This window comes from Bos indicus x Bos taurus, chromosome 2 (assembly GCF_003369695.1).
Source record: "Bos indicus x Bos taurus breed Angus x Brahman F1 hybrid chromosome 2, Bos_hybrid_MaternalHap_v2.0, whole genome shotgun sequence".
Classification (NCBI taxonomy): domain Eukaryota; kingdom Metazoa; phylum Chordata; class Mammalia; order Artiodactyla; family Bovidae; genus Bos; species Bos indicus x Bos taurus.
This window is the reverse complement of record NC_040077.1, coordinates 79,826,691-79,842,831: the sequence shown is the minus strand read 5'-3', so window position 1 is coordinate 79,842,831 and position 16,141 is coordinate 79,826,691. Positions and strand designations below refer to the sequence as shown.

Sequence of the window (16,141 nt, the reverse complement as noted above, 5' to 3'; positions counted from 1 at the left end):
GACTTAAAATGACACTATAGAAAAATGAAGAAAAATAGGTAATATTACTAAAATATTAAAGCAATAAATGAAATGGAAACAAAACATAATGCAATACAGATACAATAAAATTTCTCCTTTTGTCTAAAATAAATACATTTATACATATAAAAATGTTGGCTATTTAAAAAAAATCAAAGGGTGAAAACCAAGTATCTGTTTTAAAATTAAGGATGAATGTACTCTGTAAATATGACTTGATTATTTTCCAACTACATCTAAATGAGATAATACATCCACAGCACTAGCATTAAGATCTGCTTTTATTTAAAAATGTTAGAAAATCAATGTTTTTAAAGAGTGAACCAAGTCTTAAAATATTTTCAAATTTATATACAAGACTTTTTAGGTGTACTGTTCTCTTCAGTTTGGGCAAATGCGTAGCGTCAGGTAACCACCACCACAACCAGCCTCCAAAACCCCCCAAGCTGCCCCTCTGTAGTCACACACCTATCCTCTGGCCACTACTGACTATTATGTCTCTATCACTGGTGCCTCGACAGCTCTGACTTCTCTAGAATGACATACAAATAGGCTCATACATATGTAGCCTTTGAATCTGGCATTTTTCATTTAGCAAAATGCATCTGAGACTCCTTCACACTCTTGTGTGTATCACTTGTTTGTTCCTTCTCATTGCTGAGTATTAGGGCCTCGTACAGATGTACCACTGTTTTTCCATTCAATCATCTCAGACTAGTTTCTTAACAGGGTACTATTTTACTTCACTGCACTGGAATCCCGTGAGACTCAAGTCCGTCAACTGATGTCCACTGAGCACCTACTATGTGCTGAGCACTGTCCTGCACCAACAGCAAAGAAGTTCCCAGTCAGCTCAGATGTCGTAACAAACAGGCTTTAAAAAGGTACTTGATACATCTGATTGTAAGGTCATGTCTGAACAGTCTTCTGAAACCAGAATTTGTATTATGAGTTAAAAAAGGAATACTTAAAAACTTTTTCAACATTACCTCCCGTATATACTCCTCTTGCTCTTCTTTAAGAGTCAGCTCAATGAAGATTTGTTGCAGCTTTTCATTACAGTAATTGATAATGAACTGCTCAAAGCTGTTGTCCTATGTGGAGAAAAATGAAGACAGCCTTATAAAGCATGCCAGCAGCGCTCTCACGACAATGCAGCTCTAACATCTCACTCCACGAGAAACGTCACACACTCTTGCGGACCTAACCGCGGCCCAGCACACAGCTCCCGGACAGAGGCTGGCACACTGAAGGCACGCGAGGAATGATTCACAAGTCAAGTGAATGAATGAAGGATACACAAGTTATGCAGCTTATAGAGAATGAAGAATTTTAGTTGACAAATAAGCAGCCCACACATGGTAAAAATGAAAAGTAAATACATTCCCCCCAGAAGATCATCAAAGAAACAGTGAGATTCTTCATCTCGGTCATCCAAGTACTGTCTTCCATTCTCAGGTGAAACTCTGGAGCTCAAGAAATTCTTTCTGAAAGAGCTCTTACTCCCCGACCCAGGGTCATATCCCTCATTCTGACTCTTACATACCAGCACTTGTGAAAAATCATGTTATGTGTATATAAGCATGTACATGTGTATTCACACCTTTGATTAGTTTCATACTCATCCGTGTCACTGGATTTTACATTTCAAAAGGGTTGAGCACACATCTCTTGCTCACTAATGGAAGCCCATGCCTGCAGCAACTTGTACCTGAACAAGCACTCATCGTGTCCTGGATGAGTGAATAAATGAATGCAGGGCTCACAAAGTACAGACTTAAGGGAATCAGTACATCAAAATCATCTCCTAGCTACAAACCATCTCCTCTCAGAAGGGTCACACATGTATCACTTTTATGATTCTCAGCAGTTTCTTCTTCACAGCAGAGTTACTGCCTAGAAAGATCCATTCTTAAACCATTTCTGAACAATCTGCAACTCTTAATGTATTGCTTTACATACAGAGGGTACAAAATGCATGTCTGTTGGATGAAAACACCAAGAACCACACCATTCAGAAAGAAGCATCTCTGGGAAATAAAGTTTGTGATTTTCACTCTCTCGTCCTCTTTGCACAGAGAGGACACGGTGGCAGTGAGTGAGAGATGGTGGCCACACCGCTGACTCTTCTCCCACTGCAGTGGACAGTCCTGGCCTCGAGGCTAAGAGGGGCCGCCCGTAATGGCAGAACTGAAGCTCGCCACTCTCTGTGAACACTGAGCAGCTGCCTTCAAATCTCTCCAGAAATGATGAAATCAAAAGTCATAGGTTTTTGAAAGCTGATCTTTCAAAATCAAATTTAGTTCAACCAGGACAAATTGTAAAATAATACCTGGGAGGGAGCACCTAGAGGTTGGCTAAGGATCTCTAATCACTAGTAAAGTAATTAATCCTGGGAAATTTTAAACTCTAAACCATGAACTACACATAAAATATATTATCACTGATTAATCTTACAGTGTTAAATGTTGAAGATAAAAGTTGTGGGTTTTTTTTTTTTTTTTTTTTTAATCCTGAAGGTTCTGACTTAAAAGGCACACAATTATCACCAGAACATTCAATCAATATAGTCCTGGACATGAAGGTCATTCCCCAGCACTCATTCTCATGTAAAGTTTTAAAAAACAAGTGCTCCAATTCTCAGAGCTTAATCAATTTGACTAGCAGCTGATGTTGGTCTGATATACCAATAGATGCCTTATTATAATCTGTATAATGCCATTTATGAGAAAACCTGGCTTTCCTAGTTTGGTAAAATATATCTGTATACTACCCCAAATTAATACTTGTACATAAAATTAAAATTTTAGTGATTTATAGGAGCAGATCTTTGTTTGTTTTTTTTAATTTTTTTTTTAATTCACAGAGTAAATCCTTTCTGTTTAATTTAACAGGTTTGTACCCACGGAGCTATTTAAACAAAATTATGCTAAATTTTCAAATGTTAACTAATGAGAAGAAGGGAGGGGAGAACCAACTGGTGTCCTTGACACAGTATGTGGCTGGGAGCAGCTGGAGGTATGCTTCCAGAACAGGACTATGAAATAAATACACACAAGCGAGTTAGGAACCAAGGCAAAGCTTCACAATCACAATACAACCTAAGGCATAAATCTGAGCTAAAGTAAACTTCCCCTTAATTTTTATAAGTTCTTATATGGACTTTTTTGTAAGTTCTTCTATAATATACTTCATATCCACACACAGTTAATCAATGGCCATTTACTGCAAAAACTTCACACAGTTGGAGAAGCTATTAACACAGGCGCATGCAACAGACCAGCACTGCACACAGGTCATACTTACTGCATTCTGGTGCACAAAGGGACAGATTACACAAAATGCAGTCAGTTCTCAATTTGCAATGAACTTCTAAAAGTAAACACTGATGGACAGTTATTTATTGGTGCGTATGACAGATTTTATCATCCAGGCTATATTTCTGATTGGCACAAAACTTGAGATCAAGACATCTGTCCCATCAACTCAAAAGACAGGATCACAATACCTACCCTACATGTGGTATCTGAATTGGAGTTCTGCTAGGTGAGAGCTACTCAGAATAAAAACCGTTTGCCTGAAATAATATGTCATATATCCTGCTTGAAGTCCTAAGGCTTCAGAATGTGGTGCTTCTAATGCTAAATTATCAGCAAAAATAAAATGTGTCTGACATATTCACTCAAAGACTTGGGGACAAATTTGGCAAGTCACCAAGAGAGTGAAAAGGTTCATTGAGATCCAGGGCGCCCCTCCCCTTTCCCCACCACAGCGACCCCTTCCTGTGGTACACGTGCTGTGTCCCCTTCAAATACAAACAAGAGGGATAGGAGAGTGTTCTGGAAACAGCCTAAGAACAAAAACTTGATTCTGACCTCAACCTGCTGCTTATAGAACAAAACCCCAAATCAACAGCACAGTCAATAAGACAGAAGCCAGCTTACTTCCTACAGAAACACCCCGCATTTGTCGCAAACCTACCTCACGGACCCCAAACATGCCATGAACTGTCAAAGAGTGATTCATTACTACTGAAAATGAAGGCAATCATATTTCCTGTGATTAATGTTTAGGTTGTTGACAGTGTCCCAAATTTTGGGGAAATGAGACTTCACAAATCATTAAATGTAAGTTGCAAAAATTTACAATTTGCAGAAAATTAAAGAACAGTCTGGTACTAGTTCATACAGGTGCAACTTGCACACACTCAGTTTTTTCATTTATATAAGCATTAAATATCACCAGGTTCTTCTGCTCCCCTTTATAAAAGCTAAACTGGGTCAAGGAACCATCACATGAATATGTAGGCACCAAAGCAGCTTGGAATTTGGATGTTTTTTGGCTTGTCGAGAACTGCGGGTGGCCAGCAATCCCTGCGCCGGTTCTCTCTTGTACACGACAGTCCTGTGAATCAAAGTCTCCAAAGGAGGAAGCAGGCAGGAGCATGTTCTCGTGAATGACTCACCTCCTCTCCCTCCAGTTTTCTATCCACGCTCCACGCATGGAATTTTTCTCCATTGTCTAAAGCACATTCATCCCTAAAGACTGAAGGATAACACTAAAACTCTTGGCACAAGAACATACTGAATTTTCCATTAGACAATCCCCTTAAATGAAGCTCAGAACCACCCTTACCCTTGTTGGACTGCTCTAGAAACACAAGTAAACAGCAAAGCGTCTGGGTTCTATACCGTTCTACACTGTTTACAAAGAGTAGACTGGGGTAGTAAGCACTCATTGGATTTAGAGATATAAAATACACCAACATTTTAGAATCTAGGCCTTCTATTAAGAATTCTAGAGTTTGAGCCCAGCTTTTCAACATAAAAAAAAAAAAAAATTTCATACTCCCAAAATTCATAGCCAGTTTTTACTCATGTCAACCATGAGCTTTCCACTTGTAGTGATTTTGAAAGATGAATCAAAAATATTGGCCTGTTATCATATTTGTATATTCTCAGCAACAAAGAAGGCTAATGATGTCTTTTACTCTTTAAGACAGATATTTAAATCTTATACTCCTTATAAATAATAAACATTGAAAGGAAGATGTAAAATAAATGAGGTAGCTCCTTCAACTCCATCATTAGGATGGTGGGTGGGAAGGAGTCTGCAGATGAACTAACCCACCTGCCAATGCAGGAGACACAAGAGATATGGGTTCGATCCCTGAGTCAGGAAGATCCTCTGAAGAAGGGCATGGCAACCCACCCAGTATTCTTGCCTGGAGAATCCCACAGACAAAGGAGCCTAGGGGGGCTACAGTCCATAGTGTTGCAAAGAGTCAGACATGACTGAAGCAACTTAGCATGCAGAAAATGTATGAAACAGGGGAGCAGTTCTAATTCAAAAGATCATAACTTACTTCAGCAAAAGCACTATTAATTATATATTTAATCGATATTTCCCATAGCTCAACACTTTCATCTGAGGTCAAAGTTTAGATGTAACAGGTTGGGTGGGGGTTCCATACTTTAAATACAATGGAGTCTTTTGCATAACAAATGAAATAGCACTTTTATCTAAAAGTTCTAAAACTTTGTAACAACACTGTTTTAGGAATTGGGCTGTATTATTGCTTTAAAGTGTGCTGTTGGTCTTAGCAAAGGTTTACTCAGTGGAAAACCCCTGGGCAGTCCCCATTTATAATGCTCTTCCTACAGAAAAATACAATGCACTTAACAATCCATTTTTAAAAATCACAATGTCAATAAGTGGGCCCCAGATCAAGAGCCACTCCCCCCCCACCGAAAATTAACTTTGGTAAAAAAAAAAAAAAAAAAAATCCTCAGAGTAAGAGAGAAACATTTAACATTAAAGATTGTCCTTTTCAAAAGACACTCACAAAACTGACTGACTGAAGCTATAGAAAACTTTCCTTTAAATATGTAACATTTTTCTTTCCAGTACCTACTCAAATATGAATATGGTCAATATTAGAAAAACAGCATTCCAGTTCTCTTAAATACTTTTTAAATATGCTTTGACTTAAAAAGTTATAGCGACAACAGACAAGCATATACATATTATGAACTATATTAATTCTCACCATTTTCATTCTAAAATCTACTTTCAATCATCTCCTTCCTCTTCAACTATAAGTTCTCCAGCATATAAAAGACAAAATTAAATACAAAAAGCTGGAACAAAAGATGTTCCCTGCAACTAGAATCAATCTTCTTTTAAAAAGTATTTTAGAAAACAAATCCTATAATCATTAGATGAACTTACCAGTTGGTCTCACACTGACATTTCCCCAGGTATTAGTTAGATTCTTTAATTTGAAACTATCATAGCACCTCGCCTATCACGGCCTTATGATATATGGCCACTTTCAATGAGGTTCTGAGATCAAGATGAGTAAGAATGCCTGATTGCAAATAACAGCATTTGGCCTGTGCAAAACTAGCTCAGTCACATGAGAGGTAAAATATTCAGTCACTGCTGTCCTGCTTTGGTCTACAGGACACTAACAAGAGTTCCCCAGTAAACCACCTGTCCACTCTATTAGATAAGTACTTAGAAAAGAACTGAATCAATTTAGATTGCCCAGCATTGTTCTGAATTCAGTTTCACTTTTTTTTTTTTTTTTTAAAGAATAGCATTTGCTACTTTATGTAGATGCTATAAATATTCCTCAGAAATCTAAGGGCATGTTTTCAGTTATAAGAATATCCAAGCTGAATTGTGAAGATTTGGAGTGTCTGGATTATAATTCTCTTCCTTTGCAAAACTGAATACATTCTACCAGGATGTATAGCTAGATTTTTCTCCTCAATGAACTTTAATTCATTTCACCTTATTTTGGTATCAATGTTCCACTAATCTGTTTTCCAAACTAACATCAGATCACGTGTGGCCAGCAAGGCTGAGCCATTCACCCAGCTGAGACTGGAATGTTTTGCAGTCAAACGCATGTGTCATCATCCCATGGTTTAATGCATCAGTTTCCCTCTTCCGTTTAGAGACAGACCAAAGTAAATGAAAGGTTTCCACCAGCTCAGCTGAAAAACATTCTCATGGGAACTGTCAGTAGGGTCAAGAGGCAGAATTAGAAACATTTAAAAAAAATTCCTTCTAGTCCTGTACAATTTTTAAAGTGATGCCCAGGGCTTTCCAAAAGGCAGGACCTTAATTCACTGAATAAAAAATAAAGAATTTTCTCTATATTCTATGAGTTTATTTTCACTTGAGTATAAAATATCACTGAAATTTTCATTTTTGCACTGATGCGGATTCTAATGCCTCTTCTTAGGTCATCCTCTGAGCCCTTGCACATGAGCTTATGATACTTTTACGTCCTCAATTATCTGGGTTCCTAGTGTTCAACCTGATAAGCTCTGACATTTCCACATGTTCCAATTTTGCTGAGAATCCAGAAAAATGTATAATAGGATCTGGGGTATTTGTGTGAATACATTAAAAGAAAAAAAACAAAAAACTTTCTAATTCTGAATCAAAAAGGAGGTAAACGTATCTTAAAAGAGCCCAACCAAATCCCTTCTCTGCCTTTGCCCCAAATAAGTTTATTTATAAAAGAACTAATGCATAGATTGTTAAAAATCAAGATGCCTGAAAGATTAACTGAGAAGGTTTAGACAGGAAAATGGAGAGAACAATTAACTATAATGAAAAACAAATCTTAATTCTCTCAAGAAATTGGCAGGGAGGGTCCCCATTTACTAATTTACGGCATGGAGAAGGAAAATTAACTTCTAAAGATTTTATGGACATCATAAGATTTGCTGTAGACATACGACTGGTTGGATCTGGTCTGTTTAAAAAGAGTAAAATATAACCGATTTGGTTTTAGGAACATTATATACACACAGATTAGGTTTAGGTTAAGATGAACTGTGGGTGAGGCAGGGCATGTAGTGCAGAGGTCAAATGGCAAGGACCCCATATACGCTTGGAATTTACACTGAAGATTCCTGTTTATAAGAGCAACCTTGATGGCACATTGGAATTACCTGGGAGCTTGAAAATACTGCTGCTTGGACCCCACACCCAGAAGTTCTGATCTATTGGTCTGGGGTGCAGCCCGGATAGTTGAATTTTCCAAAGTTCCCCAGGTGAGTCCAACGTGTAGCTAAGTTTGAGAACTACTGAACTGGAGTCATGATAGAACATTGGGTTGCCTTCATCTTCCAGGAAGCTCTAATTAGCCATGAGAACTTCAGAACTTTCTTCTGAAGAAAGGAAGGCCATTTAGAAACATAATGCAGGCATTTTCAGAAAGTCCATAACTATAACAACGTTGAGAAAAATGGTGATAAAACTTGCAGAAGGAAAGCATGTTGGGAAAGGTAGGCTTGTAGAAAAACCTGAATTAACCATAAATGAAAAATATTCCTGGATTGCTAAAGGGTGTTCCAATCAGTGCTAAGTTACAGGAAGTTTCCACTTGGAACATCTAAATTCTGTTATGATTAGGTCTGCTTGTTTGTTGTTCGTTGGTTTAGTCACTAAATTGTGTCAGACTCTTTGAGTCCGCATGGATTGTAGCCCACCAGCCTCCTCTGTCCCACGTAATTCTCCAGGCAAGAATACTGGAGTGGGTTGCCATTTCCTTTAGCAAAGGATCTTCCTAACTGAGGAATCGAATCTGTGTCTCCTGCATTGGTAGGCAGATTCTTTACCACTGTGCCACCAGGGAAGCCGAATTAGGTCTATAATAAACACTTTAAAAAAGAAATCTAATTTCCTGATTAGAGCTTCCTACCAAAGAGAGGATGTGTCCTCAGCCAGCAACAGACTCTCCATCTTAGGACCAAGACCATAAGCTCCATGCAGGCAAGGAACATCTTTGCCTTGCTTACCACCAGCATTCTGGCTCACTGGAGGTACTGAATAAACCCTGGCGAAATGACTCCCTCACTTACACATGGTCAAACTGCTCATGAGGTTTAACTCAGGAGGACAGGGCACGGCAGGTCTCCCCAAGGCTAATTAGAGCTTACTGGAAGATGAAGCCAACCCAGTGTTCTATCGTGACTCCACTATCTTATTTAAAAAAAGGATCCATGTACTGTGACATGACACTAAACGCTCGCCCATTGACAAGGATCAATGAATTTTTTCTGCCAAAGCAAAAATAAAATTAATTTGATTTGAGAAATATCAATGAATAGAGTTTTTTTCTAACTTTCTAGTGAGATCTCCACTTTTGCCCTGCACATGAAACCATCTAAATGAAGATAAGCAATGTGCTAGGTAAGAAACCACTTTCCCTGCCAATGGTGAAGAATGACTTGACATTTAGTGCCCATCAAGTGACAGTAACCTGAGGTTTTGCTGGAAAGAAATTAATTTTAGCACCATGACTTCTGAGTCTACTCAGGCAATCCTTCTCATGCACAAATACCAAATTCTTCCTCTTACTAAGGGACCAGGAGCTCTCCTTTTCAGAGTCTGCTAAAAGGACACCAATATAAGCAAACACTGTGCTGAAGGGCAGTCTTCAAGGGCAGCAGGAAGCACAAAGGTCCCCTGCATTCTTCTACCAGCACACAGATGAACCCTGGGAAGGCGCCCTACAATGCCCAGGAGCTTAGCATGATGACAAAGGTGCAGAAATAGGGAGCATTTCAGAGACTTAAAGCATTTGGGTTTTTTCTTCGTCTCCAGATACTGGGAACATGTGAGTTTGGGGAGAAAAGTAAAGAAAAGCCCAGTAGAAGGGCTTTTTAAATTATTTATCAAAGAGGCCTAAGATTTAGGTCCTGAGTCTGACATATAGTAGCCACATAACCTTGGGATAGTTACTTGACCTTCAAAGCTCTGCTGCTGCTGCTTTTTTAATAAAAGGAGAAATAATAGCAGCCACTCCATGAGACTATTGTGGCAATTAAATCAGACAATGTACATAACACTACAATTCTTGCATATCGACAGTTCTCAATGATTATTTCCCTCTAGCTGTTAAATATGGAACATGATAAAGCAAGGAGAAGGCATGATCCCCAAAGTCAATGTTGTAAGAAAAAGGCATTTACTAGAAAGGCCTGGCTGAGCTGCAGGAAGCGAGCTGATGTCTTTTTTGTGACCCTGTGACGCTGATACTTGGAACATGTAAATTCTTCGGGTGGTCACTCTGGGTAGGGCCTCGTTGTTTAAAGGAATTCACAAATTACTGGTGGTGAGAGTTAAGATCTACTCATTATTTTTCCTGAACCAAACTAAAATACCAGTCCTAAAAGTAAGGCTCCTTTAGGTCTCACTTTAAGTGAGAGTCCTTTAAGGATGCCTGCTGCTGCTACTGCTGCTGCTAAGTCGCTTCAGTCGTGTCCAACTCTGTGCGACCCCAGAGATGGCAGCCCACCAGGCTCCCCCGTCCCTGGGATTCTCCAGGCAAGAACACTGGAGTGGGTTGCCATCAGGTCCTTAAAACAGCTTCTAAATGCCAAAGTTAGCAAGGGGGTAAATACGAAATTCTAATATAAGTCTATCATGTTTAAATATTTAACTTGCAATGAACATGGAGTCTTTTAAAAAGTTTCATTATGAACTTTTAGCTAAAAATTTCTTTCAATCTGTGCAGCAGAAGTCATAAGATTACAGTTGGATGAGACCTGGATAAGACCCAACAAAGCACATAATGCAGACACTCTCTGCCTGAGTCCTACAGAGATGAAGTAACCAGCTCTGGCCAGGCCACAGCCAGCCTCTGGCTCTCCCATTTCTGGCTTTTTTTATGGCACCATCCTATCTGATTTTCAAGCAACCTACAAATGAACAAATATTAATAACTACAGACATAACGTCTATATACTTTGTTAGGAATTTCACAGTAAGAATTCTGAATTTGCAATTTCAAAAGTCAAATACTAATACAAGAAAACAGCACAGTCTCCAAAATACTGGATCTCAGCTCTTAACACATACACACACACATACAACTGTTACATCTTTACAAAAGTTATTTGTAGATTGAGTCATATTAACTATATTAAATGCTGTCTATAGAATACATGATTTAATCTCCAATTGTTTCACAAAATAAAGATAATAATAACAATAATAAGCAGCTCACCTCAAAAATTTCGAAGCCATAAATGTCCAAAACACCCATGACTTTCTTTCTCACTTTTGTCTGTGCCTTAAAAATAGTTTCAAATTGAAGGGTTAATTTAAGCATTACATATAACACTAAAAGCATAACAAGGACTATAGACATAGATTACAAGTTAATTGTGTCTCAGGCCTAGAAGAATAGAATTTAGGTTTTTTTAAAACACATGAAAGAGGAAAGCCAGTTTATATTTGAAAGTGTTTATTTGAAAACTCTAAACAAATTTAGTATTTAAAGTCTTTCTTAATTTCTTTTTCTTATATTTAATTTTATATTTTAATTATATAAATTTTAATTTATATAATTTTAATAGATGATTATTATTTTGATTATAAAATGATAATCATTTTATATGATTATAAAATTTTAATAATAGATGATTTAAAGAAGGAATCATTATGCTTTCTTTATCAGGTGCTAAATTAGATGCTTAATTATAAAAAAAGAGATCATAGGGTCTTTCAAAACCATCTAGTCCAATACTTTCATTTTCCTGAAGAACATATTATAGCTAGACTGATCCAGTGACCTCTGCAGCCAAGTGTGCATAACTAGTCACCAGATGAGTCACAGCCAGGACCCAGGATGCTCTCTTCTGCAGTAACTCTGCAAATACCATTAGACTATTCATTGGTGAGATTTCTCATAACATGCATGCAAAACAAAACAGAACTGCTGACAAATTTCAATCCCAAGCAAGGTAAATGCTTTTCAAGGAACAATCTCGGTAAGTGCTAATCAATTACCTGATTATAAAATTAAAATATCCTTAACTTAATGTTTATATTCTTCATACCACTTATTACAATTATTTATTTATCTGTTTATAGAGATTCAGTACCTTAATGCTTTCATTGATTCGATTTACCAGCCATGAAAACAACCTGCTGTAGAGGTTTTTAGCCAGAGCATCACGGGCATAATAAGCCTATTAAAAAGAAAGAAAAACTCAATACCCACAATTACCACAATGCTTAATTTCAACAAAATAATGAAGATCTTTTAAAATGATATTGAAAACTTTTATTTCAAATTTCTTTTCAGAGCATTTTTATTGTACTCTGGATGAACAGTCAAGCCATTAAGAAAACTGGGAAAATGGCTTATACCCAGTTATTATACTTTTTTGCATCCCAGGAAATTAATTTTAAACACTGCAAAGGCTTTCTCCACAAGGATGTTCATCTCAGTGTTAATAGAACAGAGACAAATCACAGGCAATTTAGATGTCCAACAACAGAAGCATAGTGAAACAAATAAACAAGCACCTGGTGGAAGGGAAGTTACACAGCCATCACAGAATGACTGTTATAAAAATCAGATAATGAAATGAAAAATCCCTATTGTGCTTTGTGATAATAAAAAGTATACATTTATTATAATAACAACTATTTTTTTTAACTATTAGATGTAGGAAACTCAAAGGAAATATACTGAAAATGGTTTTGACTGATGAGCTCTCTAATTATTTTTCATCAATCAGTCTTTTGAGCATTTAAAAAAACTTTCGTAATAAGCAGTGTAACAACATGTTGTTGGATAATACTTTGTATAATAAAAATAAAGTGCTTTCACTCGGTTGTCTGTTTGAAAGCTGTTCACAGCTACTTAACAAAGAATAGGTAGAAGACATGGACGTCTCTCTGACCTTGATTTAGAATACAAAGGTTGGAGAAAGTTGGGTTTGGTCAGGAGACCTAACAGACCCTAAGCAAACATCCAGGCTGCCAAGGGTATGCAGGAGTACTAGTGATACGTCTGATACCATTGCTCTGGGGACAGGCCTGGAAACGGGGAGCAGGAGCCCAAGAAGAGATAGGCCCCAGGAAACAAGAGGTTCTGTTGCTGTTTTTAATACTAGACATATGTGTGTACTCCATTGTTTATAAACAGAAAGTTGGGCATTACAGTTCAAATGAATCATTTTTATTTTATAAAGAACACAATATACTAGATTATGTGAACATTCTTTCTCTACAATTCTTCTTTAAATGAAGTGTGACAACTTTAATAACAGACTCACTCCATGGTAACATACTACAGCTGGGAAGAGAGTACCTTTTCCCTTTATCTGATACTTCCATGCTAATCCCAAACCCGTCTCCCTAAGTCTCAGGCAGCTACTTCAATATGGGTTAGAAAATTCACCTAGACGTTGGTAAAAAAATAAAGCCTGACCGTCCGATACTATACATGGGGTGGGGGCTGGGAGGCAGAGGGAATAATTCCACAGAAGAAAATGTTTATAAAATGCTGACACAAAGACAGAATGTTTAATTTAGAAGACTGGTCTTTCTCCAATACCCTTTCTTCTAGGTTTTGTTCTGTTTTTTTTTTTTTTTTTTTAAATAGATAATTTAAGTGCCTAGTGTCTGCAGGTATATTTTGAAGTGTCCTTGTCCTCTTCTATGGCTTCATAAACCTAGGTAATTCTTTCTTAATCCTTTCCCCTTTCTTCTTATAAGTTCAAGTCATTTCCAAACACTACTTATTTATAAACAGACCCTATTTCATCATCACATCATCCAGCTCTCCTAACCGTATGCAATTTGCTATAAACAAACCACTGTTTCAGTATGCAACTGAATGAATACTGACAACTTATTCTGGTAAACTGCTCTATATTTTTTAAAGTGTAACCACTGACAATCTTAATCGTCCTTGTTTTGTTCAAAAACTTATTTAGAAGTCTCAAACTCAGATGCTTTTAGGGACTGCACAATAGAAATCAACGGGAAATAGTGGGGTCCAAGCGAGATGGAAACTGCATTCCAGGTTAAAGGAACTCAACTTCAAAATTTAAAAAGCAAGCTAACACAAATAAGCCAAAAACAAATAAGCCAAAACTACAATTTCCTCAAATATTCATCAAATAAAGTACACCTACTGAGCTGTATCTGGCCTCACGGATGTCAGTTTGCTACCTGTAGTTTCTTGGGTCTGACTGCTGCCACCTCATCTCCACAGTAACATCCTCCAAAGGACGGATTATTCCCATATAAGGATCATGAGTAAGGTGTGTAGAAATAAGGGAAGACGCCGAGTGCACAGACTCGCCATCTCAGATTCTAAGCACAAATGACATGACTGTTTCTGCAGTTGATGAAGCTCTTAGAGAAAAACCCCAGGAGGAATCTGCTTCCAAGATGATGTCCAGTATCAGGAGTGACCCAGGACAGTAGGGTAAGTGGAGACACAGAGATGCATGGCATGGGGCCCACCTTCCGGGAGCTTAGAGAGGAATATAGGAGGTCAAACAATCAAAGGGCAAGTTCTAAAGGAGTTTGCAGGAGAAAAACAAGTTCAGAGAAGGAATAATCGGGGCTTTATGATTGCAGAAGGCTTCCTAGATGAGGTACAATTCAAGGACCATCTAGACAGCAGAAGGAATTAGCAATTACATGGATAAGCAGGAGCAAAGACCCCAGGTAGAAATGAGTATGGCATTTAGAGAACTATCAGGGAATAAACTGGGAGAAGTCATTTAGGGTCAGATGACAGGGACTCTGGGAGCCAAGGTTCAAGTATGTGGTAGAAGCTGAATAATAACTCTGTCTTGAGTTTCTGTTATTTCAATATTAGTCATTCCATCTGGGGAAAGATCTAAATGCCTTGGGGAAAATGAGGCATAGAGCAGTAAAGATGATAATGGGGCCCAAGAATTGAAGTCATGAGGAAAAGGTAATAAAACAAATCACATCTTGTAGGAATAAAAATCTTTTAGGCCATAAGACTTGTGGAAACAAACTCCATGAATCCTACAACACCAATAAAAAAACTAGAATAAGAAGCTGAATAATCTGAGATCTCAAGCCAATTTTTTATGTCAATGGTTAAAAGAATGGGGGAAAGTTTTACCCTGTAATGCAAGGTGACCCAAAATTATAAATGTAAGAGGCACCTGGGTCTGATTTCTGTACAGGATCATTAAAATGCAAGAATAAAACACACACTAAAAAGACAGAAATACATCCATATATATTCCATATATATATAATATATATGAAATATTCCTAAAGGGCCTCTTAAACAGATGTTTTCTCACCGCATCACTATATACTTCACCATCCCCACTCTGTTGAAATATTCTCAAAATGGGACCTCGGGATGGACCGTAGCAGCAGCAGCGGCAACTGGGAATTTGTTAGAAATGCAAATTCTCCCATCCTACCTCAGACCTACTGAACCAAACACTGCAGGGAGTATGACCTGCAAACCGTGTCTAAGAAAGCCTCCAGGTGATTCTCATGCACCCTCAAGTTGGAGAACCGCTGTTGCACACAATCCGCTCTGACATCATTTCTAGCCATGTAGCTCTGAATCCTCTTTACATATTTATAGCCTTAACCAAGCCTGATCAACTCTTTTCTACTATGTACTCCAAACCTGGCTCCTCTCACACTTTTCTTTTTGAAATACCATTTCGTCTATTCTTTATACATCTAATCATTCAAAGACTGGCTCAGAAATCATGTTCTTAGGTCCCTACTAATGGTCTACCCGGAGGCTTCCGCTGTGTGGGCTCTCAACCAATTTTTCTTGATGAGGCAAGTGACTCACCATCTGACTCTGAATGAGTGAGGTGGACAAGGACAGACATGGTAGCAGTAGTAGTAACTTAGGAAGAAGGACACATAGCAGTTATAGCTAGAAAAGGATTGTTACACTTCAAATTTACATAATTATAAAGCTATAGTATTTTCATAGTCAAAACTGCTCATCTTAAGTAAGAAATCAATGTTGAAAGAAAGCTAAAAGCATGTATGTGTTTTGGGTTAGTAAGAAAGTCTAGCTCAGAGCAGTAGAGAGGCAGACTAAGCCCACTCTATGTCTTGCAGATGCTTAAGGCTACTTACAAGGAGGATGAAAATACAGCTAGACAGAACAGGCCTGAGTGGGAAAAATCCTGAGTTAACCGTTTAATTCTAGCCCAGATCAACAGTGACTGGTGGGACAGTGTCTAAGCCATAGAACAAAGCGTTTATACTGAAAAGGTCTATACAAGCTCCTACATATACAAGCATGCTGGAATACATCTGTTCATCC

General features: G+C 37.9%; 1 protein-coding gene across 5 annotated transcripts in view; it reads right to left on the bottom strand.

The window, feature by feature from the left end:
* MYO1B (myosin IB) overlaps window positions 1-16,141 on the bottom strand; it is a 199,214-nt gene that overhangs the window by 39,310 nt on the left and 143,763 nt on the right. For all 5 annotated transcript variants that reach the window (XM_027563152.1, XM_027563160.1, XM_027563136.1 and 2 more), the window contains exons 12-14: window positions 11,937-12,023; window positions 11,057-11,122; window positions 1,011-1,115 (exon numbers count right to left, since the gene is read on the bottom strand). In XM_027563152.1, the coding sequence (XP_027418953.1) occupies window positions 1,011-1,115; window positions 11,057-11,122; window positions 11,937-12,023 (258 nt within the window). The remainder of the gene's footprint in view (window positions 1-1,010; window positions 1,116-11,056; window positions 11,123-11,936; window positions 12,024-16,141) is intronic.